Raw genomic sequence first — 24,142 nt, forward strand, 5'->3', positions numbered from 1 at the left:
CACCATGGGCCCGGCTCTATGACTGGGGCTCCTACGCGCCAGACACTAGTTATTAGGTAGATTATGGTAGCCCCTAGCACTATGGGGGCGTGCGCTCTACCGTAGTACACCCAATAACCCGTGGAGACCTGCTCTCAGACCCTAGGCACTACCTTAATACAGCTAATACACAGCCCCCAGAAAAACGGGGTCCTCATCCAAATCAGGGATGCCTCCGCACTACCGTAATACACCTAATAATCCATGGAAATGGGCTCCCAGCCCCTAGGTGCTACCATAATACACCTAGTTATAGCATCCAGAAAAATCCATACGGCTACCGTAATACACCTAATAATCCATAGAGACCTGCTCCCAGACACTAGGGGTCAGAACAGCCAGATGCTTATTGTGTCTCAGGAGACCGATCAGCACATCTTTATTGGTAGTGTTAAGATTCCGGACAGGAGCCAAGGTGCCCCCGTGCCCCATTGCAGGCTGCCCTAGAGTAGAAAAATAAAAGACCCACAGAACCCCTCCCCCGTCACAGTTTTACAAAATATACAGTTTGCGTCTTAAAACCCCAGCAGCGTTTGACTAAAATCACATTCTAAAATGAAAAGAAGAAGAGTAGGGGGAGCTCAGGGCAATCTGGACCCCCCCCCCCCCCCACAACATTTAAAAATAAAACTCAATCCACTTCAACCCACACCGAGCAGAGGTAAAAGGACAGATCACTTTACAACCAAAAGACGCCGCTCGACCCAGCCTCGGAGAACGGACACAGAACCGCCCCCGCGCCGGAGAACGAGGGGGGGTTGGGTTTGTAGTGACCGACTCTGGGACCTGCCTGGCTCCCAGCGGCCGGGAGAGGCGTTTAGTGTTGAAGGAGAGGTTTGAAGCGGCTCCTTGCCGGTAGCTTTAGCGTCTCAGCCCAGGCCCCGGCTGGCGGGTTCTGTTGGAGGGCAGGGAACAGAGCAGAACCCGGGCAACAGGGATCCTGGATCCCCACGGTGAAGCCTGGGACCAGGTGGCACCTGATGCCACAGCAGCTAGGAACTGACAAGGAAGCGGGGAAGTCACGGTGCGTGAAGTTGCCGGGACGGGGGTGGCTGGTACAGCTGCTAATCAGGTAAGATTTTGGTCAACAGCAAGTCAGAGGCTCCGGCAGGGAATTGTGAAGGGGGCAGGCCCCAGCCCAGAGGCTGTGAGCCATCTCCCCTCACCCACAGGCACTGGCTGGGTGGCATCAAGCAGCAGAACCTGCCCAGCTCCTGACGCCCACAGGGGATGGGACCGACCCTGAGCGCAGGAGCTGTGGTGCTGGCAGAGACCACCCTGGCGTTCAATGCCCTGGTGTTCGGCTGTCTCACCACGTACGCCCCGAACACGAGCCAGCGCCCCCGCCAGCTGCCACGGCCACTGACTGCCGGGTGCCTCGGCAGAGGGGCTCGCGGCGCTGCGCTTGGGAGAGTGGCCAAGAAGGGGTTAAAATTCAGGGGGGGGGTCTTTCAGAGGAGGGAGGGAAGGGATCAGCTCACACGCTAGTGCTCAAAGGGACCAGCCCAGGGAGTGTGTGTGGGGGGGGTCAGGGGCACTGGCTAGGGGCTGAGGCTGGGGGGGAGGGAGGGTCCTGGCTGATCCTCCCTGTTCACTCCCCCCCCATTCTAGTAGTGCAAAGCAAGGGGGCTCACAGCAGGGTCCATCTCCAGTCCCCCGAGATCATGGGCAGATCCACTCCCCCCAGCACCCCCCTGGCAGCGCAAGCCGTTCTAGCCCATCTCTGGGGGAGGGCAGAGTTAGCCCCTTGCTGCCTGCATTTCCCCCTGCCCCCCGTAAGAGACAGATGGCACCACAGGGGGTGGATGCCACAGGGCGGCAATGGGCAAGACCCCCCCCACCCCACGCAGCCCTGGAGGAAGGTAGGAGTGGGAGGGGCTCCGGTCAGTGCAGCTGGGGGGGCTTGTCTCCATACTTGGCCAGCAGGGGCTGGGTCCGGCCCAGATGCCCCCTGCGGGCGTTGGTGGCCTGGCGCTGCTGGGCCAGGAAGGACTGGGCACTGCTGGAGGAGGCCGATCGCTGCTCCGTGGCTTGCTGGTGGAGCGCCATGCCCTGCAACGGGAGGGGGGAGGTCAGCGAGGGGGGCAGAGGGACAGCCCCTGGGCACTGCCTGGCACAGAGCTCAGCTCCCACCAGCAGGAGCCATGGGTTGCTGGGCACCGACCCGGCGCCAGCGCTCACCTCAGCGGGTCTGGGCCAGCCAAGGTGCTGTGGGATTAGGCTGGCACCAGCCCCCCCACCCCTCCCGGCAGCCTGGCACGCCCCCTGCGCTCACCGTGTTGTACCAGGCACTGATGATCAGCTTCTCTTCCTGCTCCCGCTGGGATCTCGTTTTCTCCAAGTTGGTCTGGGGGGGGGGGGGGGGGCGGGCGGGGAAGAAATGGGGGGAGGTTAGTGGGGGAGGCAGAGCCAGGCTGGCCCCTGGGGCTCAGGCTGGGCATATGGGGCACCCCCCCCGGCTTTGGGTCCCAGAGGCCACATGGGGGCCTCCTGCAGCCTTCGGCTCAGGGCCAGGCCTGGGGGAAGCTCAGACCTTGGGAGGGCAGGAAGCTGCAATGGGGGCGGGGGGGGGGGGGGTCCCTTGGCTTCCCCTTCTAGTCCCTAACCCAGGCTGCCTGAATAATCCAGCAGCTGGTTCAAGGCACTTGGTCACGGCCACAGGTACCCCCCTGCCTGGGACTGGGTCCCTCCCTCCGGCCAGGCGGGCTCAGCCCAGCTACTAGTGGGCCGGGGAGTGCACCCCCCCCCCCCCAACTTGCTGGCTGCCTCTCTCGCCAACGGAGCCCCGCGCTGCCCCACCCAGGCTCCAGAGGGTCCTTCCAGGGCAGCGGGCTGGGGCCAGCAGCTGGCACGACCCAGACCCTCCACACATCATCCAGTCTGACCTCCTGGCTGGCCCAGCGAGCCCAGCAACTGGGATGAGACCAAAGTAACCCAGCCTCAGCAGCCGGAATGGGGGGTGCCACGGGCAGGTGCCACCAGTGCCAGGGAACAGATTAGACACGCCCAGATGACCCCCGCAGGTGCCCCGTGCTGCAGAGAGGGTGACCCCACACCCAGGCAGTGGATTTTCTGGCCCCTTCGGACCGGTGACCAGTCTCCAACTGTGGCCAAACCCTGATGCTTCAGAGGAAGGCAACCCTTCTCCCCCCCCACCCCCCCACAAACAACACAGATGTGCCTGGCAGGGGTGGGGGTTTCCTTCCTGACCCCTGCAGATGACCGCTGAAGCCCTGAAGCATGAGACTGGATTCCAGCCATCATCGCGATACAGAGCTACAGGAGTGGTGAGGGCAGCGGAGGCAGTTCTGTCCTCCCCTGTCCCAGGAAGGAAGGCAACTAACCCCACAGTGCAGCACCCTCCGGCACAGCCAAGAAGGGCTCCGGGGCAGGGGGCCCCCAGGTTAGTTACTCCCCCACCCTGGTGGCAAGGCCTCACCTCCAGGTGATGGATCTTCACCTCCTTCTCCTGCAGCTGGTTCTTTAAGGCCTGGATCTCAGGGGGTGTCTTGGATGGCGGCTGCTTGGGGTGCAATGTCTTAATGACCTGGAATGGAGGGGATACAGTCGGGGGTGTTACCGGGGACATCCCCCTGCCCCCATCCCATGGGAGACCCCTCCCCCCCGGGGCAGGACACCTGCTGTGGGTGTCAGTGCTACTCAGAGGGCCCCCCCCCCCCCAGAGCAACACCCCTTGTGGGGAGGTACAGGGAGCCTGGCCCCAGTGGCTGTGGGGTGACAGGGCCCAGCCCTGCAGCCCGTCCATGGCTTGGGCCACTCGGGAGCAACCCAAGGAATGGAGCTGCCGCAGCCCGTCCCCAGCCCAGGGCTCCACCCCTCTCCAGCCCACTAGCCCTGCCCCAGCCCAGCCCACTAGCCCCACCCCAGACACTAGCCTGTTAGCCCCGCCCCAGCCCATTAGCCCCGCCGCTCCCCACCCCACTAGCCTCGCCCCAGCCCATTAGCCCTGCCGCTCCCCACCCCACTAGCCCCTGCCCCAGCCCGGGGCTCTGCCCCGCCCCAGCCCACTAGCCCCCGCCCCAGCCCGGGGCTCACCGTGCAGGCCTTGTCCATGTAGCGCTTGTAGCGCTCCTCCATGGCCCTCATGTCCTCGTCCTTCTTCTTCAGACACTGCTGCAGCTCGTTGATCTTCCTGGCGGCTGGGGGAAGGGAGGGGCGGCGTCAGGAGGGGGCCCAGAGGAGCATCCTTCCACCCCCACGCGGGGAAACAGAGGCACAGAGCCCCCCCCGGAGCGCCTGGCTCCCAGTCCCGCGCTGCTGCCAGGAGCTTCACCCGCTAGGGACACGCCGCAGACAGGGCGCGGGGTGGGCGGGGGAGCGTCCGAGGGGCCAGCCCGACCAGATCCCCCTCTCCACCCCCCAGTCTGTACCGGAGCCTCCGCCTCCCCCTCCCCCTCCCCGTGCGTCCGCCCCTCCCCCCCAGCCCCCATACTCGTGCTGTCCACTTTGGGCTCCAAGTCCTCGATGTCCTCCCGCTTCTTCTGCAGTTCTGAGTGGGCCTGGTGCAGCTTCTCCCTGGGGCGGGGAGGAGACATGGGCTGTCAGGTGCCCAGCGCCCCCCTCCCCCCAGATCCGCCTCTCAGCCCGGATACCTTGCCCCTGCTAGACCCCCCCCACCCACCCCCGGGACACCCACCCCAGCCCCCCCCTGTGGACAGCTCACCATCCCGACACCCTGAAGGCCCCGCCCCCCAGGTACTCACAGATGCTCTTCCAGCTTCCTCTTCAGCAGGCAAGACTAGGGAGGAAGAGGAGGGGAGGGTGAAGATCGAGAGCCCAGACCGCGCAACTTCCGAGGGGGCTGCCACGGCCGCCGGGCCCTAGCGTTCACGGCCCCTCCCTCCTCCGGAGAGCTTCAGGGGGGGCTGAGCCGGAGACGGCGCCTCCAGCGTCTCGGGGTCACCAGCTGGGCCCTCCCCCACCCCTGCTCAGCTCTCCCAGACCAGGGGCGGGGGCGGCTCCATCGGCACCAGAGGACGTGGGCCAGCCGACACCACCCGGGGGGAAAATCCGGCCCTTCCTGCTCTGAACCCCAGCATCCCGGCGCTGCGGACGCCCGCGGGGCTCCTGGAGTGACTGGGATCAGCCTCTGACGCTCCACGCTGCAGGGGAAGCCAGGGCCACGCATAGCCACCGTCACAAGCCAGGATCAAGCCCCTCGACGCTGTCCCCACCCCGGGCCTGACAGAGCAGAAGCGATTTTACGTTGATTGAGCCAGCGCAAAAAAACAGGGGTTTAGATGCCAACCGTCGAAAGAGCATCTTAAAGCCAGTTTGCAGCAGCCGGCAGCCAGACGTAACCAGGGGGGCGGCTGTGACGGAGCTAGGACCTGGCTGTTCAAATCACGAGCTTAGCTCCGTCTAGACAAGACACAAGCTGCGATTTTCTGGGCTGCTGTTTACAACAAGTGTCTCCATTTATAGCTAGGCCTGGAAGGAGTCGATTTTGTGCCGGTCAACGTCAAATTCACCGTACATCCCGCCCCCAACGAGGAAATCCCGCCAGAGATCATCCCCAATGTACTGACAGGCCAAGCACGAGAAACGCGGCGTGAGAGCTTGTCAGACTGGGATTGGAGGAGATTTACTGGGGGATCTGTGGACAAGTTGTGTTCTCGAGCTTTCGCTTTGCGAATCACAACGTCCGCAATCGGTCCGACCCCTCGCCGCGTTTCCCGCAACTGCGAAAAGTGAAATGGATAAAAAAAAAATTGAAATTAATAAAAAAGGAGGAGAGAGTTCTGCCCAGCCTATGTCTAAATCCAGGGCTTGTAATACGGCTCCCTGCGGAGGCCGCTGGGTAGCCAAACGGGCTGGAGGCAGAGGATATTCTGCACTCTCTCTTTCGATATACAGCTCGGTGCAATACACGAATCTCTCCCAGGGAGGTTAATAAGCCAGGAAGCGAATTAAGCAGCAGTAACAGGCTATGAGTAACAGCCAAGATTTCCAACAGCAACTAGCAGTATTTTTGGGAGTCCCCCAACTCAAGACCCCTTCTAAACCGCCCAGTCCCCCACTCTCAGGAAGGGCTGGGTATCCACCCCGGAGAGCAGGTGTCGTGGGTTGGGCCCCCAAACTCGCCATCCCCTCACCCAAGCCATAGGAAAGGAGCACGGAGAAGCAAGGTGGATTTGAACGAGGGGCCGGTCGGTACTTACAATGGCCTGGAGGGGTAGGGGGACAATCAGCCAGTGAGACAGAGAGGGGTGGGGGAAGAGAGAGAGGTGTTAGCGTGATCACGGCACAGAGTTGGGGTGCGGGGGGCACACGAGATTGCTTGGACGATTTCACACACAGAGGCAGCAGCACCTGGGGAGGAGGCGGCCGGAGGATAGCAGCGAGTGGGCTCCCATCCCCCCCACAGGGGATCCCGAGTACAGGGAGTTCCCTTCCCAAGAACGAGAAATCAGGGGAGACTGGACCCCATTCCAGCCGCCTCCTCCCCCATCATGCACAGATCTCCAGCCCCCCCTCCCCCCCCCCAAACAGTGCTGTGGGGCTGACCACGCCCAGCCGCTCAAACCCAAGGGCAGCCCTTCCCCCACCCCCCAAAGCCAATGCATCGGGTGGCAAAGCTACCGCAGGTGCACTCGGCCACCCGGCAGCCTCTCGCCAGGGTGGAAGAAACGCAGGAGACCTTATTCCAAGTTCTCATGTTCAGCTGGGCGCCCGCGGGGGAGGGGTGTAGCCCCAGGGGCCCTGCCACGGTGCCCGTGCCATGCCCGCATACGCCAGGCTGAGCAGAACGAGCCGTTAGCCGCTCTTGTGGCTTCGGCATGGGAAAGGGATGGATCAAGGGGGACAAAAACCGATCAGTCACAGGAGAGGGAATCTTTCTGCTCTGCGGCACGGTGCGTGGCCTGGCACTGCCAGTCCAGAATCTGCTCCCAGGAGCCGGCTCAGGGCTGCAGGGCGACGGGGCAGAGGTCGGGGAAAACCATGTACAGCCCGTCCTCGGCCAGACTCACATCCTCCGCCTTGGTGCCCTGCTCCTGCAGGGCCTTCTGAAGCTCCTCCACCTGGGCCTTCAGCTCCAAGATCTGCTGCTGGTGCAACCTGGAAAGGGAGGAAGAAGGGAGGGGAGGCTAGCGGAGCAGGGGCAGTGGATGGCATGACCGGGACCCTCCATGGGCTGAGGTTCCCACCCCTTTAGCTGGCTGGGGGCAGCCGGGGCCTCTCAGGTGAGAAGTTTAGGGGAGGTCTCAGCCTCCCTAGATCAGCAGCTCCCCCTTGCCCCCCTGCCTGTTACCTCTGCTGGGTCTCCAGCCGGTTCTTGGTGCGCTTGGATTCCTCCAGCTGCCCCTGCAGCTCGGCCAGCTGCTCCCGGTACGTCGCCTCCTGCACACACAGCATCTTGTTCTCGTGCTGCAGGCGCACGATGGTCTCCCTGGGGTTGGGGAGAGGGGGGAGGTCAGACGGCCTAGGGGCCCCCCAGCCAGCCTTCCAGCCAATGCCCCTGCCGCAGCCTGGGGTGCGGGTGCCGTCCCTGGGGGACCACAAGTCCCAGCATGCAACACTGGGTCTCAACCCAAGAACCAATCAGCGGCTTGGCTTGAGCTGCAGCATTGCATGCTGGAACCTGTAGTCCCCCAGGGGCTGCGGCTTGTCATTGGGGCATCTACAAGCCACCCTTTGGCTACTCACAGGCCTCTGCAGCAGCTAATTCAGCCAGCCCGGGCAGAGGCTTGGGGACGCCCCAGCAACCAGGGGGGCGGCAGATGGCCCGGGTGGGGGATGCACGTGGCTCTTCACAGCCGGCCCTGGGGCAGGCTGGGAGACCCCTCGCTAAGGTGGGAGGTGCAGCCGTGCTAAGAGCCAACGCTTGCCCCCCTGCCGGGGCGCTAGGAGTTACCCTCCCTGCTGCAGGGCACCAGGCAGCCCGGCTGTGCAGCTACCTGCCCGGGATCGTGCCCCCCTCCAGCCCAAAAAGTCACCGCCCCGAGGAATTTAACCCCTTCGCTCCCGGCTGCGCAGACAGCTGGGAACAGCTCATGCGCCTGAAGGTCGGCAGCAGAGACCCTCCCCCCAAAGGGGACAAGCGAGATTCTGCAAACAACACACCAAGGGCTTGACAGGAACCCCCCATCCTCCCCCGGGTACGGTGGCCTAGAAGTGCCAACACAACCACACCCCTCTAGCCCGACAGTTGCAGAGTGGGAGCCTACTTGAGTTCAGTCGGCAAGATCTCAGCGGCCAGGTTGTCCATGGGAGAAGAGGCTCCATCCAGCAAGGCATCTGCAAGAGGAAGGGTATGTGTGTGTGGGGGTTATATGGAGGAGCAGGGACCAGCCCTGACTTGGCAGATCTCTACTAGCCCCAAGCACGGGGGTGGGGGGAAATTCTCCTCTGCCCCCGGCCAGGACTAGGAACGCGGAGATCCCAGGCTAGGGTCACAACCGGCAGCCTCCTGCTCTGGGCTCGTGGCATAGGCAGAGATTTCTGACGGCGTTCACGCCATTGACGGAGCTGGAACAACGCCCCCCGTTCAGTGGGAGAAAGTTGAGCCCAGGTCATGGCCGACCATTATCTGCAACAGCGGCCAGGGAGGAAAGGAACTCCCCCAGCGGAGAGCTATGAATATCTTGCTTATGTGGGGCGGGGTCTCTTTCCTAGTGTCCCCCCTCCCCCAAGTTAGTTTATGTGCAGTAGCATGGGTGGGGGCTCGCTTAGGAACGGGATACAGTTTGTGTAATAGCCTATAAGGGTGCATGCTCTCTTCCCCACACTACCCAAGTTCTTGGATTCAATATCTTGTGGCAATGAGTTCCACAGATTCTGCATCAGTTAAAAAATAACCAATGAATTAGAGTTGGTCAGAAAATGGGGGGGGGGGCGGGGGGAGAGTTTTAACTAAAATAGATTAAAGATTTCAGGGGTTTTGGCCAAAATATTTCAGATTGAGAAGTGCCACTGCAATGCCTCATGGGAGTTGTAGTTCAGGTGTCTTGTTCTACCATTCAGGCCAGGCTCCCTGATGGGACTGCATGTCCCCCACCTGCCCCCATGAGGTGAGGCCGTGGTGCATCATGGGAGAAGTAGGCTGCCTGGGGAGCCCAGCCCATGGAGGAAAATAAGGAAACAGAACTATACCTACAGGTCCTCATTCTTCAGTTTGGGCCAGGTTCCACAGCTGGCCCACTCTCCCATGATGCACCTTGATCTTGCCTCACGGAGAGGGCAGGTGGGTGCATCATGGGAAATGTAGTGCCACCAAGGAGCTCGGCCCATAGAGGATATGAGGACCTGAGGAAACCAAACTTCAACTCCCACAAGGCACCATGGCGGTGGCACAGCCAATCCACCTCTTTTGGCTGAAAAACAATTTTCCCACGGAAAGCAGGTGCATGTCCGCCCAAACTCCCCTTCTCCACCAAAAAAAAAAAAAAAAAAAAAAAAAAAAAAATTGTGACCAGCCCCACAACAGACACTTCCAACAAGGAGCCGGATCGAATTCCATTCTCCAGGCCCTCACACCCAGCCGACGAACTGGCAGTTCCCAGCGCGAACAGGCCATGCTAAGGCGAATGGAGGTGGATGTGCCCTGCTGGTTACCGCCCACCTTCCATCAGCTGATAAGTTGCTGTGAGATTGTGGCTGACAATGCAGCTTGTAGTCAAGGAGGAAGAAAAACCAAACCAAACCACGAGGTTCTCGGCTTGTTGGAGGTGCAGATTCCTGGCCTAGGGTGTGGAGCTGAGTCACGTGGAAACGCAGCTTCTAATCAAGGCCTTGACTGTCCTTGGCTTTATTCCTGATCTCAGCTAATTGCCTGAGGCTAGACCAGCCCGGTGCTGGTAGCTGCGTCTCCAGCTCTGGGCCTGTTTGTAAGGGCTCTGAATTACAGCGAGTCCCTGGGACAGCGGGTTCGGTTTGAGCTGCAGTTAGAGCAAGAGGTTTTACAGCTTTTTAAGCATCACGTGGTTGTGGGCGCTCAGCACCTCGGAAAAGTCAAACCCATGGTGGCATGAGTCAGATCCCCAAAAGTCTGAGCCCCCCCCCCCCCCAAACAGAGGCGACTTCCCAGCACTTATGGCTTCAAGGGAAGCCTGAAGACGCCCCAGTGCAGGGATGGCTGCCTGAGTCTGCAGAGAGCCTGAACCAGCCCCGAGAGGCGCGAACCGACATCTCGTTAAGGTGTTGGCGCTAACCGTCGTTACGTTTCAGCGCTGAAGTCTGTCCTCTCCCTGCTTCAGGCCAGGCAGGAGAGGGGCAATTGCAGCAGCAGATGCAGCTGCTACTCCCGCCTCCAAGTCCCCCCCACAGCCCCAGATGGTTCCTATTCCAACATGGCTGCACCCACCTGCTTGGCTCAGGCACGTCTGCTGCACTTGGGCGCATCTCAGCTCCTCGTTGGCCTCGCGGAGGGAGTGCCGCTCCTCAATCAGGCGCTGCGGGGGGGAGCAGCTGGGGGTCAGCAGAACCCTTCACCCAGGTGGAGAGCAGGATCGCCTCGCTCCCAAACCTAGGACTCGCCCTGCCCGGGCGGCTCTAACCACTATGTACCACTCCCCCCCCGGAGCTGGGGATACCCGGGAATTCCAACTCCCAGCCCCCCGCCCCCGGTCTCCCCCTTTAGCCACTAGATCCCGCCTCACTTCCTTCTCCTTCACCAGCGCCTCGAACTTCTCCTTGAGGTTCCTGAACTCAAACTGCCACTTCTCAGCCTTCAAGGCCTCCTCCGAGTGTTTGCCGTGCAGCTCGCGCACCTGTGGGGCGACAGGGACGGGGTTCGATGCAGCCGCTGCTCCTGGGTGCAGACCAAGGCGCCCCCCCGGATGGGACGCCAGCAGATGAGGGAAGCCCCCTCGCACCCCGCAGAGAAGTGGGGAAGGGGAGAACCTCTGCTGGAGACACCAGGCCCCCCCACTCCACCCAGGGGACCCCAGCCGCGCCACCCACCTGTCTCTTGTGGGTCTCCAGCTGGGAGCGGACGGCGTTGGCTTTGCGCAACTCCTCCTCCAGCTCGCAGGTGCGCTGCATATAGACCGTGTTCCGCTCCTCCAGCAGCCGCACCTGCCGCCGCAGGTCGCCCAGGTCCTCCAGCTTCTTCTTGTAGGCGTCCACCGCGGCCTCCAGCTTGCCCACCTTGTCCGAGGAGTGCCTGCCAGGGGCGGGAGGAGCTCGGCCGTCAGCCGGGGGCCCGGCACGCAGTGTACATGCAAGTTCTAGCCCCTCTGTGGCTGCCGCAGATCACCGGGTTATTGGGAGTGGGCCAGGGGAAGAATCCGCTGAGCCCTGGCTCCCAGCTCAGCCCCCCACTGTAACCCACTGGACCCCAGCCCCCCTCCCCTAGCGCCAGGAGTCCTGGAAGGACCCCGACACGCTCTCCACTCCAGGGAGAAGGGCCACACTGGGTCAGACCAATGGCCCATCTAGCCCGGTAGCCTGTCTCCCGACAACGGCCGGCACCAGACGCTTTAGAGGGAATGAAGAGAGCAGAGCGATTCTGAGGTGCTGTGCTCCGTCCCCTGTCCCAGAGATTTAGGGACACCCAGAGCGTGGGTGGTTTGAACAGCTGCTGGGCCCAAGGCCAGCAAACCCAACCCGAGGGCACAGAGTCCTGCCTTGCTCAGTGGGCCAGCCGTGCCTCTATCCCCATCTGGTGAGCGGGGAATCCAACCAAGACTCCCTGGCACCAGAAACCCAGCTGCTCCCACCGGAGTTAGAGGAGTTCCTCCGGTAGCTAGCAGTAGTAGGCTCTTATCCTCAACGTGGAGTGCTCTGTACACACACAGGGAGTAGAAGAGGAGAGAACAACATGCCCTTAACCAGTGCGATTGCGTCAGAATCCCGCCGGGGGAGACTTCCTGCCTGACCCTTGCGCTGGGGCATGAGGGTTACCCCCCACCCCGTCTTAGGGTGCTCTGGTTACCCATCTGCTGGGCAGGTGGGGGGGTGGGAATCCCATCAGACCAGGGCTCTCACCTCAGCACGTCCATCTCGTCCTTCAGGGCCTGGGCCTCCTCGGCCAGGCTGCTCAGCTCCTCGTTCCGATGCTGCAGCTCCTGCACCGCCCTCTCCAGCTCCTCGCAGCGCGTGCGGAAGTCCTCCTTCCCGCTCTCCAGCCTGCACGGGGTGGGCAGCCCCAGCTGAGACGCCAAACCTAGCCCCCCTGCTCTAACCCCTAGGCCCCACTCCCCCCCCCCCCTCCGAACCGGGAACCGAACCCAGGAGTCCTGGCTCCCAGCTCTAACCCCTAGGCCCCACTCCCCTCCCAGAGCCAGGAACAGAACTCAGGAGTCCTGGCTCCCAGCCCCCCTGCTCTAACCACTAGACCCCACTCCCCCCCCCCCCCCCGAGCCGGGAACCAAACCCAGGAGTCCTGGCTCCCAGCTCTAACCCCTAGGCCCCACTCCCCCCCCCCCCGAGCCGGGAACCAAACCCAGGAGTCCTGGCTCCCAGCTCTAACCCCTAGGCCCCACTCCCCTCCCAGAGCCGGGAACCAAACCCAGGAGTCCTGGCTCCCAGCTCTAACCCCTAGGCCCCACTCCCCTCCCAGAGCCAGGAACCAAACCCAGGAGTCCTGGCTCCCAGCTCTAACCCCTAGGCCCCACTCCCCTCCACCCCCACCTGAAGGTCTCCTCCTGCAGCTGCGTGATCTGAGCCTGCAGCAGCAGCAGCTTCTTGCTGCCGGTATCTGACTCCAGCCGGTTCTTCTGCTCCTTCAGGGTCTTGTTCTCCAGGGTCAGGGTGTTCTTCTCTTCCACCAGCATGGAGATCTGCGGGCCGGGAGAGGGAGTCAGAACCCCCGGGCGGTGGGGACAGGCAGGGACCAGGAGATACCCGTTGGCCCCCCTCAGCACACTAACCTTTGGATTCGGTGTGTCCCGGAGCCAGCTGCTTCTGCCCACCCCATGCTCGGTGCACTAGTGCGAGCGGGGCTACACAAAGGGCTCCTCCGAGACCAGTCAGAGCTGGGGAGGGAACCCAGGAGTCCTGGCTCCCAGCCCTAACCCCTAGGCCCCACTCCCCCTCCCAGAGCCGGGAATCGAACCCAGGAGTCCTGGCTCCCCAGCTCTAACCCCTAGGCCCCACTCTGAGCAGTGCAGAATTGGCCTTTGCAATGCAGAATTGGTGAATTCCGGGCAGCTTCCACTCCACAGTGGGGCCCTCGGACCCACTCCGATGCACCCAGAAGCGTCATACCTGCCAGCGCGGGGGGATGGCTCGGGACTCGGCTGCGTGCCCCCGCACTTCCTGGTATCCTGGATTCAGGCTGTCTATGGCCACACTTACACCACAGCCTCCCACCCACAGGAGTAGACTCCGGGGGGGGGGGGGGGGGGGGGGGGGGGGGGGGGAGAGAGATAAGGTTCCCCGTTACCGGCTCTCCCAAGGGGGTCAGAGCTCCCCTAAGCCTGGCATCTGAGTTAGGTCTTTGACTCTAGGCGTCGGGGTGGGCTGTACCCCTTTGTGAAAATAATGGATGGGGATACAAAATCAAGGCACTCCCACCCTTTTAGGGCAGGGTCACCGCTCCCCAGGGGATCAAGCCCAGGGCAGAGGACGTGGCAGGCTGCCTGGCACACGCCTTGAGTAGGTGAACCCCAGATACTGGATGTCCTCTACAGCTAGGGAGCAGTGGCACTAGCTGGTCTAACCCTGGCTACCCTTGTTAGACACGCAAGCATCCAGTCCCCTCTTCTGAATAGCTCGTGGCCTCAACGCCGTCATGTGGCAGTGAGTTCCACAGGCCGACGACTGGGAAAGAGCATCTTTCTGTTGATCTGCGAAACTGGAAGGCCATCAATTCAAACCTGAGCATCCCATCACTCTGGTGCTGCTGGAGAAGGGAGAACAGACGCTCTCCACCTCACTACTCTACCCCAGTCATTTTAGATTCGATTTATCACGGCGCCCCCTTACTGCAGCTCATCACTGAGGAGCAGCCCCCTCTTTCCACAGAGTTTTCCCAGGCCTCAGATAATTCTAGTCCCCTTCCTTGGAACCCCCATAATTCAGCAATACGCTTGTAGAGCCGTCGACCCCCCAGGGAGCCCCCCAGGCTTTGCGGAGAGGGGCAGACAGTCTGGAGAACAGAGAGCTGATCAGGAGCTCTGTAAGAACGTGAGTAGGTCAGTGAGCCGGGCCAGGGCCGTGTTAAGCAGCTGACATTCAGCAGTTCCATGACACACATGCTCATGCAGAGGAAACGAACGCGACGGGCTGCACAGCTTGGTCAGTAGCTCTGTTATTGCAGGGAGGGGGGGGGGGGGCGAACGGCGAACTCACCTTCCCGCAGGGGAACCGTGTCTCCGGGGCTACGTTAGCACCTTACGGGAGCAAAGGGGGCGGTTTATGGAGAGCGGGCGGTTGGGGGACCACTGTGCTTCACACCGCAAGGTGGGGGGGGGCTCTTGCTACATGGACATCTGAAGCGGAAACCCACCCTGACCCCCTGCAACCGGGGAGCGAGGATTCCCCCATCTATCCTGGTGTCGCGTCTCCACCTGGTCAGTGTCAGGGGCTTTAGAGCCACCCAGGAGCCCTCTTCGTTCTGGAGTCAGACTCTTCCCGCCCCCTCCATGCGCACACCCAGCTGAGGAATCGCTAGGATGGCTACAGAGGCTCAGCTACCTGGGGAACTCCTTGCTGCAGGAGGCATACACAGCACAGAGCTGGGTTTCCTTCTCCGCCCCCCGTTCAGTTTGCTGCCTTCATATCACTGCGGATCCGTTCTCACATTAGGGGGTGGAGGTAAACAGGAGCCCGATCGCTGTATTGCTGCTAATACTGGGTCTCTCCAGCCACTTGCTACGCCTCGCCTAGCTCTGGGGTAGCCATGTTGGACCCCCGAGGGGCAGGGAGATGGCCAGGGTTGCACGGCCGCTCAGCGGCAGAGCCAAACAACAGGACCCAGCCGGGCAATCTGTGCTGAGGGCACCCCACCAGAAGGCCTGGGTTCGATTCCTGGCTCTGCTACCGCCTCCCTATTGGAGTCGCTTCATCTCTACCTCAGTTTCCCCCCTCCGAAGCAGGGGGAACAGTCCTTCCGTTCCCCCCCCACCCTTTGCTCGGCTACGTAGATTGAGCAGGGACAGCTGCTCAATGCACGTACAGCACCAAACACAACAGGGCCCCAGCCGTACAGAGAACGCAGGGGTCCTGACTGAATCCCTCACCAGACTAATAACCCGCCCCACCCCTCCCAAAACATACCCAGCAGCAGAGCTACACCACTGGGAAGGGGTGGGGGGTGGAAGATGCAGAGGCCCACACACCACGCAGCCCCGGAGCGGACACGCTGCAACCACAAGCCAGCCGGGGAGGGGACACCCAGAGAGCGCAGACGGGACCATCAGGGGGTGGGCGGGTTCCTCGGACCCACACGACAGCTGCTGCAGCAGGGATCGAACCGGGGATGTCCGGAGCCCCTACAGCTTGAGCTGGAGACTCAAGGCTCTGGGCCGGGCCGAGACACAGCTGCGTTGCCTGGGGTCCTTTGGAAGCCGGCTAGTCACCCCCCAGCCCCGAGCCAGGCCGGCGAGGAGCCCACCTGTTGCTCCAGTTCCTGGCAGCGCTGCCGCATGTCGTCCGGTTCCTCCAGGTCCTCGCTGAGGAAATAGTACTTCCGGGACTGCAGGACAGAGGGGCCACGTCAGAGAAGGGGGATCACACAGACAGATCCCAGCCCGGCACCTTTCCCACCCTGCGGGGGATCAGCCAGAGACGCTCCACACCTCCCCTCCTGGCAAGTCACGCCACAGCCCAGAATTCTCCGTTCTTTTACAGGTGGGGAAACTGAGGCACGGTACCTGGCTATCGAAGCTGCCGTATGTCTCGGAGGCCAACGTGTCCAATGGGTCCTTGGTCATCAGCTGCAAGAGAGAAAAGGTTACGGCTGTTCAGGAGGTGGCTGACAGATGGGCCAGCACAGAGCCAGGCGGCGGCTCCATGGTGCTGGTTTGCACTGGGGGTGTGTGAGAGAGAGAGTAAGGGGCTGCGGGTCGGGAGTGTGGCGCACCAAAGGCATCAGTCTCATTCCCATGAGCGCCAGCCCCAGAGAGCCTCCCCCCCCCCCCCCCCGAACCCAGCCGGCCCCAGAGAGCCCCACTGTGCCCCCCCCCCCCCCAACCCCAGCCGGCCCCAGCTCACCTCCTGTATGGCCGCCATAACCACGTGCTGGACAGACTCCTCCAAGGTCATGATCTGTTGGATGTGCTCTGGGACGGAGGGAGGGCAGCCGCTGAGTCCCTGCCCCTCTTCCACCTGCCCCCCCTTCAGCATGAACCCCCCTACCCCCGCACAGCATGGGGGCCAACCCCCATCCCGGGGGTGCGGATGCCAGCCCCCGACCCATGCAGCATGGGCACCCAACCCACACAGCACAGATGCCCACATCAGAGCCCTCTGTGCCAGGCGCCGTGGGGCTGAGGGCAGGAGGCACAGAGCAGTAGCCCCCAGGGTAATTCCATAGAGGGATCCCCTGTGCTGCGGGGCGGGGAGGAAGGATTTTTTTTGGGGGGGGGGAGGGGGGGAGCTGGGATTCGATCCCCTCCCCTGCACTAGCCACGCTTTTTGGGGACCCCAGAATGCCACCTTCCAAAAATCACATGCAACAGAGCACATGGAGAGACACCCCCCCCGGGCAGGGAGTAACCGCCTGCCTCTCCCCCGCACTGAGCCGAGCCAAGCCCCCCCCCGCCCCCCAGTCTCACACCTTGCTTCTTCTCACAGCTGATGGCACACCCCAGCACCAGCTGCAGCAGCTTGCCCAGCTCCGAGGTGTCCGAGAACTCCCCGATCAGGTTGACGTCGGGCAGGTGGCACTCTGAGATCTGGTGACCCAAGACCTGGGGGAGAGATGGAGGGTTCTGGGGAGGCAGGGGGGGGAGCCCAGAGACACCCCCTGCCCCCCACACAGACACCCCCTGCCCCTCCTCCCTACCTGCTCGAGCTGGCGCCCAAGGGGGTCAGGGCACAGACCCACCGGACTGTGGCTTCCAGGCTGACCTACCTGAGCCCCCCCGGGCCAGGCCTATTGGGGTAACATCCAGGGAGAGTGAGGGCACCATCCAGGGGTCGTTGGAACGGGGCCGTCTCCCCCCACCCCCTCAGAAAGGGCAGTGTGGTCTAGTGCACAGGGCATGGGCTAGGAATCAGGACACCTGGGTTCTAGTCCCGGCTCTGCCATGGACCTTGGGCAAGTCGCTGTCCCTGTGTGCCTCAGTTTCCCCTCCCGTCCTGTGGGACTCTAGACCATGAGCTCTGCAGGGCAGGGGGCTGATCTCAGCTGGGGCCCTCTAGGTGCTACCGTAGGACACCTAATAGCCGCCACCCCCCTTCCCTCTCCGGAGAGGGGGACACTCACATCTTGGCAGTACTCCAGCACGCTCTGCAGGATCTTTTTCAGGTTGCTCACCTGGAAGAGAGCGTTGCAGGGTTCTATTGCCGCACGCACCGGATCCAGACAGGACCCCCCCACCCCCATCCCCCGGCTGGACTGACGCCGATCTCACCGGGGGCAGCGCTGAGAACCCACCACCCTGCTCAGGCAGCTCCCAGAGCACACCGGCGCTCGGCCTGGGGAGGGCACCACAGCTGGCTCGTAAGCAGGGTGGGGGGCAGTCAAGCCCCCAAAGAGGATGGGACCACTCAGCTGGGAAGTTGCAGAGTGGGGAGGGGCTTCAGCTCCCCCACCCCATGGCAACTTCCTGCCCCCCAGATCCTACAGTCCTGGGGGAATGTGAACAGACTGGGACTGTCCACACCCAGCCCTACCTGAGAGGACACCAGGGCCTTCGCAATTGGGTGTGTGTGTGGGGGTGAAGAGATGGTTTAAAACTCCCCCCCCTCCCCATTTTAAGGGAGCCGGTTACCTTGAGCCTCCAGTTGTCGCTGGTGTCATCTTTGATCCGCAGCAGCCAGGCCTCGTTGAACCAAGAGGAGTCTCTGAAAGGGAGGAAGGGGCAGGGCAGGGTGGAATTGGGGGGGGCGTGGAATGGGGGGGGAATTCCTGGCCCGACTGGAGCAGCTGCCACCTCGGGGCAGGATCCAGTTTCCCTGCTGGCCGCCCACGCCCAGGGCGGGGATCTGGAATCTTGCTGGGACAAGGGGCAGGAGGTGGGGGCGGACGTGGGGGCAGGCTTCCCATCAGCTCCACTGTCCTCCCTACAGGACCCTTGCTCCGAAATCCTCGCCCCCTCCCTCCCCCCTGCCCCGGGAGCCCAAAGCACCAGAGAGCCAAGCCCAGTCGCTTCCGAGGCTGGTCAGAGAGGGATGAGCCCCAGTCAAGCACCTCCCCCACCCACTCTAGCTTTAGACGCCTCCCGTCTCTGGGGGCTGCAAGCCGGTACTTACATCCTGTGCAGGACCTGGGCAATGGGGACCCCGCTGGTCAGATCCTGGTAGGTATGGCACGGAGACGGGACGCCGAAGGTCTGCAGCTGGGGAGGGGGACACAGAGGCGGCTCAGTGAGATTTGGGGGGACAGGAAAAGCCGCCCAGAGACCCAGCAGGGGTAACCCCGCACGCCAGGCAAGCGGCCAGCACAGAGGATCGAACCTGGGACCTCTGGATTCATACTGCCAGAGCCAGCTTGTCACCATCCCTCCCTCCCACCGGGGAACACTCCAGAGCAGGGGCAGTCTATGGGGCTGACAGTTCGGGACGTCCAACCCCAGCAGAAGCTGGAGGGAGACACAAGGAACTCCCCCACTCCCAGGGCAGCCAGCCAGCACCCCCGCCCTCGGGCAGGTTCAGAGCCAGTGCCCCCTAGAGGGGAAAGGCCCCATAGCCCGGCTCAGGTGTCACCCAGAGACGAACCCAGATCCTAGTCGCTCACCCTCTCCGCGGGCCGGTCGTGCCCACATCCTACCCCCCAGAACCGGCCTTCCCGGCCATGGGGGCACAGACCCACCCTCTCCGGCACACTGCACAAGACAGGCAAGGAGGATCCCAGAGTTACAGCCTCCCCCAGATCACGCTGGGCCAAGGGATGGGACCAGCCACCCTCCCCCACTAACCCAGGCGCTGTAATCCTCCCCTCCATCCGCCCCCTGCCCCCCAGAAAGCCAGCACCCCAAACCAAGAAGGAACCAGCCGCTCCCCCAGCAGCCGAGTAGGATTTCCCATCTGGGCGGCGACAGGACGCTCAATCCAGCCAGCGCCTGCCTCCCTCTGCATGTGGCAGGTTCCCCCTTAAACCTACCCCCAACCCCCAAGAGAGACCCCACTCCGGCCTGGGACCCGGCTTCAGTTTCTAGCCACCTGTTCCAGATGCTTCCCTGAGACCCCCTCCCGCTTTGGGGTGGTGCTGGAGGGATCTAACTTCCAGTGTCTCCCCCCCCCCCGAAGCTCCCAGCCAGCCCCACAGCTGAGCCCGCTGGCTGAGTCACCGCACTCAGCTGCCAAGCAGGGGCCCAGAGGGCAGATCAGGCTACAAAGCCACAGGGCAAACGGGGGCAGGGCCCCTTCATTCCCCGCCACTTCGGAAAGGGGTAAAAAACACCCCCTCCCCAGCTGGCTGGCTACAGACTTAACCAGGCAGCATCGGGGCTCCTGTGATCTCCAGGGGGCCAGACTAGATAATCTAACAGTCCTTTGCAGGCTCCCCCTCGCCCCTGCCCCCACACCCCAGCCCGTCCCCAGAGGACCCCCCCACTCCCACTCCTCCAGCCCAGGGGCAGTTATAGGTCTCTGGTGCCCCCACGGCCTCACAACGGTGGCCTATGCAGCTCCCGCCCCCATGAACTTCAGCCACGCTGGGGGGTTCTCAGCGTGCGTTCCTGTCTCACCTGGAGACAGGCTGAGACCCAGCAACTCGTTTCATAGAGGGGCCACTGAGCGGTCATCGGCTGGAGTGATTTTCTGTCGTCTCCCCACCCCCAACAGTTCAGAATCAATGCCCCGGAGGGGGACGGCCCCGTGTCCCATTCCGGACCCCGTGAGCCAGCCAGCCCCCTTGCCCTGGGGCCAGATCAGAGCCTAGAGGGCACAGGCACCATACCCCCCACCCCCTGAGCCATACCCCATTCCCCAACCCAGCACTACAGCCAGACTCCCCCCAGCCCCAGGCATATTAGCTGCCCTGCTGCTGCGGCGCGGTCATTAGTTAACGGGGTTATTATGGCGGCCGAGATCAGGGCGTGATGTGTACAGCTCCTAGCACACCGCCAGGAGCAGACCCCCCCTGCGCCGAGGAGCTAACCATCGACAGGACATTTCTGCAGTGGTTTATGACCGAGGTGCAGGGCAGTGACTGGCTCGCCCGGGGAGTGCTACCGGGGAGGGCCGTTAAAAGGCTGCTTCCAGGGCAGAGCCGGAGGCACTGGTGCTGTGTAACTGCCCGGGACGGTACCAGGGGGTTGGGAAGGGTCTGGCTGGAGCCGCCCCAGCTCAGGGGAGGACCCGGTAAGACGACCGAACTGGCAGGTGGAACGTGTTATCTCGGCACAGGTCTGCAGGAGGGCTGCAGCCCAGGCCCCCTGGCACGCCCTGAAGGAAGCGTGGGACCCCTTGGGGGCCTGGCCCACTGACAGGGGTGCGCCAAGGGACCGTTTAAAAGTACTGCCCTGACCCCTGGATCCGTGACTCCAAGGTGGGGGAGAAGCGCAGAACACACAAGCCCCAGCGGCAGAGTCCCCATGGCCGGATCTCCCAGCGCCCCAGCAGGTCTGGCCGGGTTTTCCCAAAACATAGGACTTGACCGGGGCAGCTTTGATCTCCCAGCTCCATAATCCTCCCTGGCAGGGCTGGGCAGAGACACGGGAACGGCGTAATCATAGTCAGGCTGGGCCGCCTTGTCCCCCCCCCCCCATTTCTCTCTGGTACAAGTCACCCTGCTTGTCGTGCCACCAGAGGTATTAGCCAGGGCACCGCTGCGGGGGGGAAGCTCACAGCGCCAGAGTCCGTGGCTTCCTGCAGACCTGTGCTGAGTTCCCCGTTCCGCCCGCTGGGGGGTGGGACGGGAGGGATCAGTTGTTGGGGCCTTGGGCTGTTTTCAGCCAGACCTCTCAGCCTGTTCACCCCACCCCACCCCATAACCCCTCCCCTCCCGGATCTGCCCCAACAGAGCTTCCTAGCCCACTGCGCTCCCTGGGTAGCAATCTCCGGACGAGCCAGTTGCTGCCCTGCGCTCCAGAAAATGCCCCGTAGTCCTGGGGGTGAGCCTGAGTCACACGGTGGGGGGCAGTCCCTGCTTGGGTCAGTGCTCCCTTCGCAGCTCCTGCTCCAGCGAGGTGCACACGAGGCTGTGAACATCAGCAGGCAGTGCCCCAGGGTGCTGGGGGGAGAGGGGCATGGGGGGAAACTGATGGGTCTGGAGCACTGTAACGGGGCCTGATGTAACACAGCCGCTCGGGTTGTGGGCGCGGTACAGTAGGGCTTGAAGGGAGGAATGGGATGTGTGGGTCTGGAGGGATTGGGGGGAGGGGTGTTGAGCATACAGACTCCCCCCTCACCCTACACGGGGGGGGGGGCACCCCACAGGACTGGAACTTGGCTGTGACACTCAGAGGGGCAAGGTGGATGGGGGGGGGGAAACAGGAGTATAACCTGTGCACAAGAGGGGGCCTGCGTAGGGGGGCATTGCCCATAGCAGAGAGCAGGGGGCTGGAGGAGACCCAGCTCATGGAGGCAGCCAGTACAGACCCACAGCACCCAGGGCAGGGGAAAAGGGGGGAATGGGGGGTGCAACTGCCCAGGGTTAGCCCCCCCCAACTGATGGAAAGGACACAGCCATAACCAGGGGCAGCCCCCCATTCCCAGCTCCTACCCCCCCACAGCCCAGTCGCCTCGCACGCCGCCCCCCCCCACAGCCTGGGGCCAACACCCTCCTCCCCCCCCACCCAGGGGTCCCCCCCACAGCCTGGGGGCAACACCCTCCTCTCCCCCCCCCCGCCCAAGGGTCCCCCCCGCCTGGGGGCAACACCCTCCTCCCCCCCCCCCCCGCCCAAGGGTCCCCCCCCGCCTGGGGGCAACATCCTCCTCCCCCCCCCGCCCAAGGGTCCCCCCCCGCCTGGGGGCAACATCCTCCTCCCCCCCCCCGCCCAAGGGTCCCCCCCCGCCTGGGGGCAACATCCTCCTCTCCCCCCCCCCCAAGGGTCCCCCCCCGCCTGGGGGCAACACCCTCCTCCTCCTCCGCCCGCCCAGGGAGCAGCGCCCCCTCACCCAGGTGAGCAGGGAGCCGCACAGCTCGGCCTTGTCCACGCTCATGGCTCCGGCCGCCCCCCGGGGCCAGGCACGATCCGGCCGCCGAGCGCCTCGGTCCGCCAGCACCATAGACACCGGGACCCTTCCCGCCTAGAGCGACCGCGCCTGGCACACGTCGTCCCCTCCGCCCACAGCCGACATCTTTAGCCCGGGCAGGCGGCGCTCTAGCGTAGCGCTGGGCTGGGAGTCTCTATGGCGAAAGGACGTTCTAGGGACGTGGAGGGTTGTTCTCTATGGTCTCTTTGCTGGACATTAGAGGGGACTATTTATCATAGAATCATAGAAGATTAGGGCTGGACGGGACCTCAGGAGGTATCTAGTCCAACCCCCTGCTCAAAGCAGGACCAATCCCCAACTAAATCATCCCAGCCAGGGCTTTGTCAAGCCGGGCCTTAAAAACCTCCAAAGAAGGAGACTCCACCACCTCCCTAGGGAACCCATTCCAGTGCTTCACCACCCTCCTAGTGAAAAAGTTTTTCCTAATATCCAGCCTAAACCTCCCCCACTGCAACTTGAGGCCATTGCTCCTTGTTCTGTCATCTGCCACCACTGAGAACAGCCGAGCTCCATCCTCTTTGGAACCCCCTTTCAGGTAGTTGAAAGCAGCTATTAAATCCCACCTCATTCTTCTCTTCTGCAGACTAAACAGTCCCAGTTCCCTCAGCCTCTTCTCATAAGTCATGTGCTCCAGACCCCTAATCATTTTTGTTGCCCTCCGCTGGACTCTTTCCAATTTTTCCACATCCTTCTTGTAGTGTGGGGCCCAAAACTGGACACAGTACTCCAGATGAAGCCTCACCAATGTCAAATAGAGGGGAATGATCCCGTCCCTCGATCTGCTGGCAATGCTCCTACTAATACAGCCCAAAATGCCGTTAGCCTTCTTGGCAACAAGGGCACACTGCTGACTCATATCCAGCTTCTCATCCACTGTAACCCCTAGGTCCTTTTCTGCAGAACTGCTTCCTAGCCATTCGGTCCCTAGTCTGTAACAGTGAATGGGTTTCTTCCGTCCTAAGTGCAGGACTCTGCACTTGTCCTTGCTAAACCTCATCAGGTTTCTTTTGGCCCAATCCTCTAATTTGTCTAGGTCCCTCTGTATCCTATCCCTACCCTCCAGCGTATCTACCACTCCTCCCAGTTTAGTGTCATCTGCAAACTTGCTGAGAGTGCAGTCCACGCCATCCTCCAGATCATTAATGAAGATATTGAACAAAACCGGCCCCAGGACCGACCCCTGGGGCACTCCACTTGAAACCGGCTGCCAACTAGACATGGAGCCATTGATCACTACCCATTGAGCCCGACGATCTAGCCAGCTTTCTATCCACCTTATAGTCCATTCATCCAGCCAGGGCCGGCTCCAGACACCAGCCCAGCAAGCAGGTGCTTGGGGCGGCCAAGGGGAAGGGGCGGCACGTTGGGCTGTTCGGTGGCAATTCGGCGGCGGGTCCCTCTCGGAGAGAAGCACCTGCCGCCGAATTCCCACCAAAGAAGAAAGCGGCGCGGTGGAGCTGCCGCTGGAGTGCCACCGATCGCGATCGCGGCTTTTTTTCCCCCCCCCCGCCGCTTGGGGCGGCAAAAACCCTGGAGCCGGTCCTGCATCCAGCCCATACTTCTTTAACTTGCTGGCAAGAATACTGTGGGAGACCGTATCAAAAGCTTTGCTAAAGTCAAGGAATAACACATCCACTGCTTTCCCCTCATCCACAGACCCAGTTATCTCCTCATAGAAGGCAATTAGGTTAGTGTGGCCTCACCAATGCCAAATAGAGGGGAATGATCATGTCCCTCGATCTGCTGGCAATGCTCCTACTAATACAGCAAAAATGCTGTTAGCCTTCTTGGCAACGAAATGACACTCCTGATTCATATCCAGCTTCTCGTCCACTGTAACCCCTTGGTACTTTTCTGCAGAACTGCTGCC

The 24,142-nt window shown here is 62.4% G+C and overlaps 1 protein-coding gene across 2 annotated transcripts; it reads right to left on the reverse strand.

Moving 5' to 3' along the window:
- Nucleotides 1–1,923: 1,923 nt before the first annotated feature.
- HOOK2 (hook microtubule tethering protein 2) lies at nt 1,924–22,249 on the reverse strand. 2 transcript variants are annotated; one of them, XM_065419305.1, is made up of 23 exons: nt 22,174–22,249; nt 18,364–18,449; nt 17,883–17,955; nt 17,375–17,425; nt 16,724–16,856; nt 16,159–16,226; nt 15,819–15,881; nt 15,560–15,640; nt 12,634–12,782; nt 11,989–12,129; nt 10,963–11,164; nt 10,659–10,769; nt 10,364–10,451; nt 8,229–8,298; nt 7,313–7,450; nt 7,032–7,119; nt 6,222–6,227; nt 4,764–4,798; nt 4,493–4,575; nt 4,096–4,199; nt 3,479–3,586; nt 2,315–2,386; nt 1,924–2,091 (listed from the first exon to the last, which is right to left on the reverse strand). In XM_065419305.1, exons 1-23 carry the CDS (start codon nt 22,216–22,218, stop codon nt 1,924–1,926), a joined length of 2,163 nt encoding a protein of 720 aa, XP_065275377.1. In that variant the 5' UTR covers nt 22,219–22,249. The 2 variants fall into 2 exon arrangements, with proteins under 2 accessions (XP_065275377.1, XP_065275376.1); XM_065419304.1 differs by lacking the exons at nt 6,222–6,227; nt 22,174–22,249 and having other exon boundaries at nt 18,364–18,611.
- Nucleotides 22,250–24,142: the final 1,893 nt, after the last annotated feature.

Source organism: Emys orbicularis, chromosome 19, assembly GCF_028017835.1.
Source record: "Emys orbicularis isolate rEmyOrb1 chromosome 19, rEmyOrb1.hap1, whole genome shotgun sequence".
NCBI lineage: Eukaryota > Metazoa > Chordata > Testudines > Emydidae > Emys > Emys orbicularis.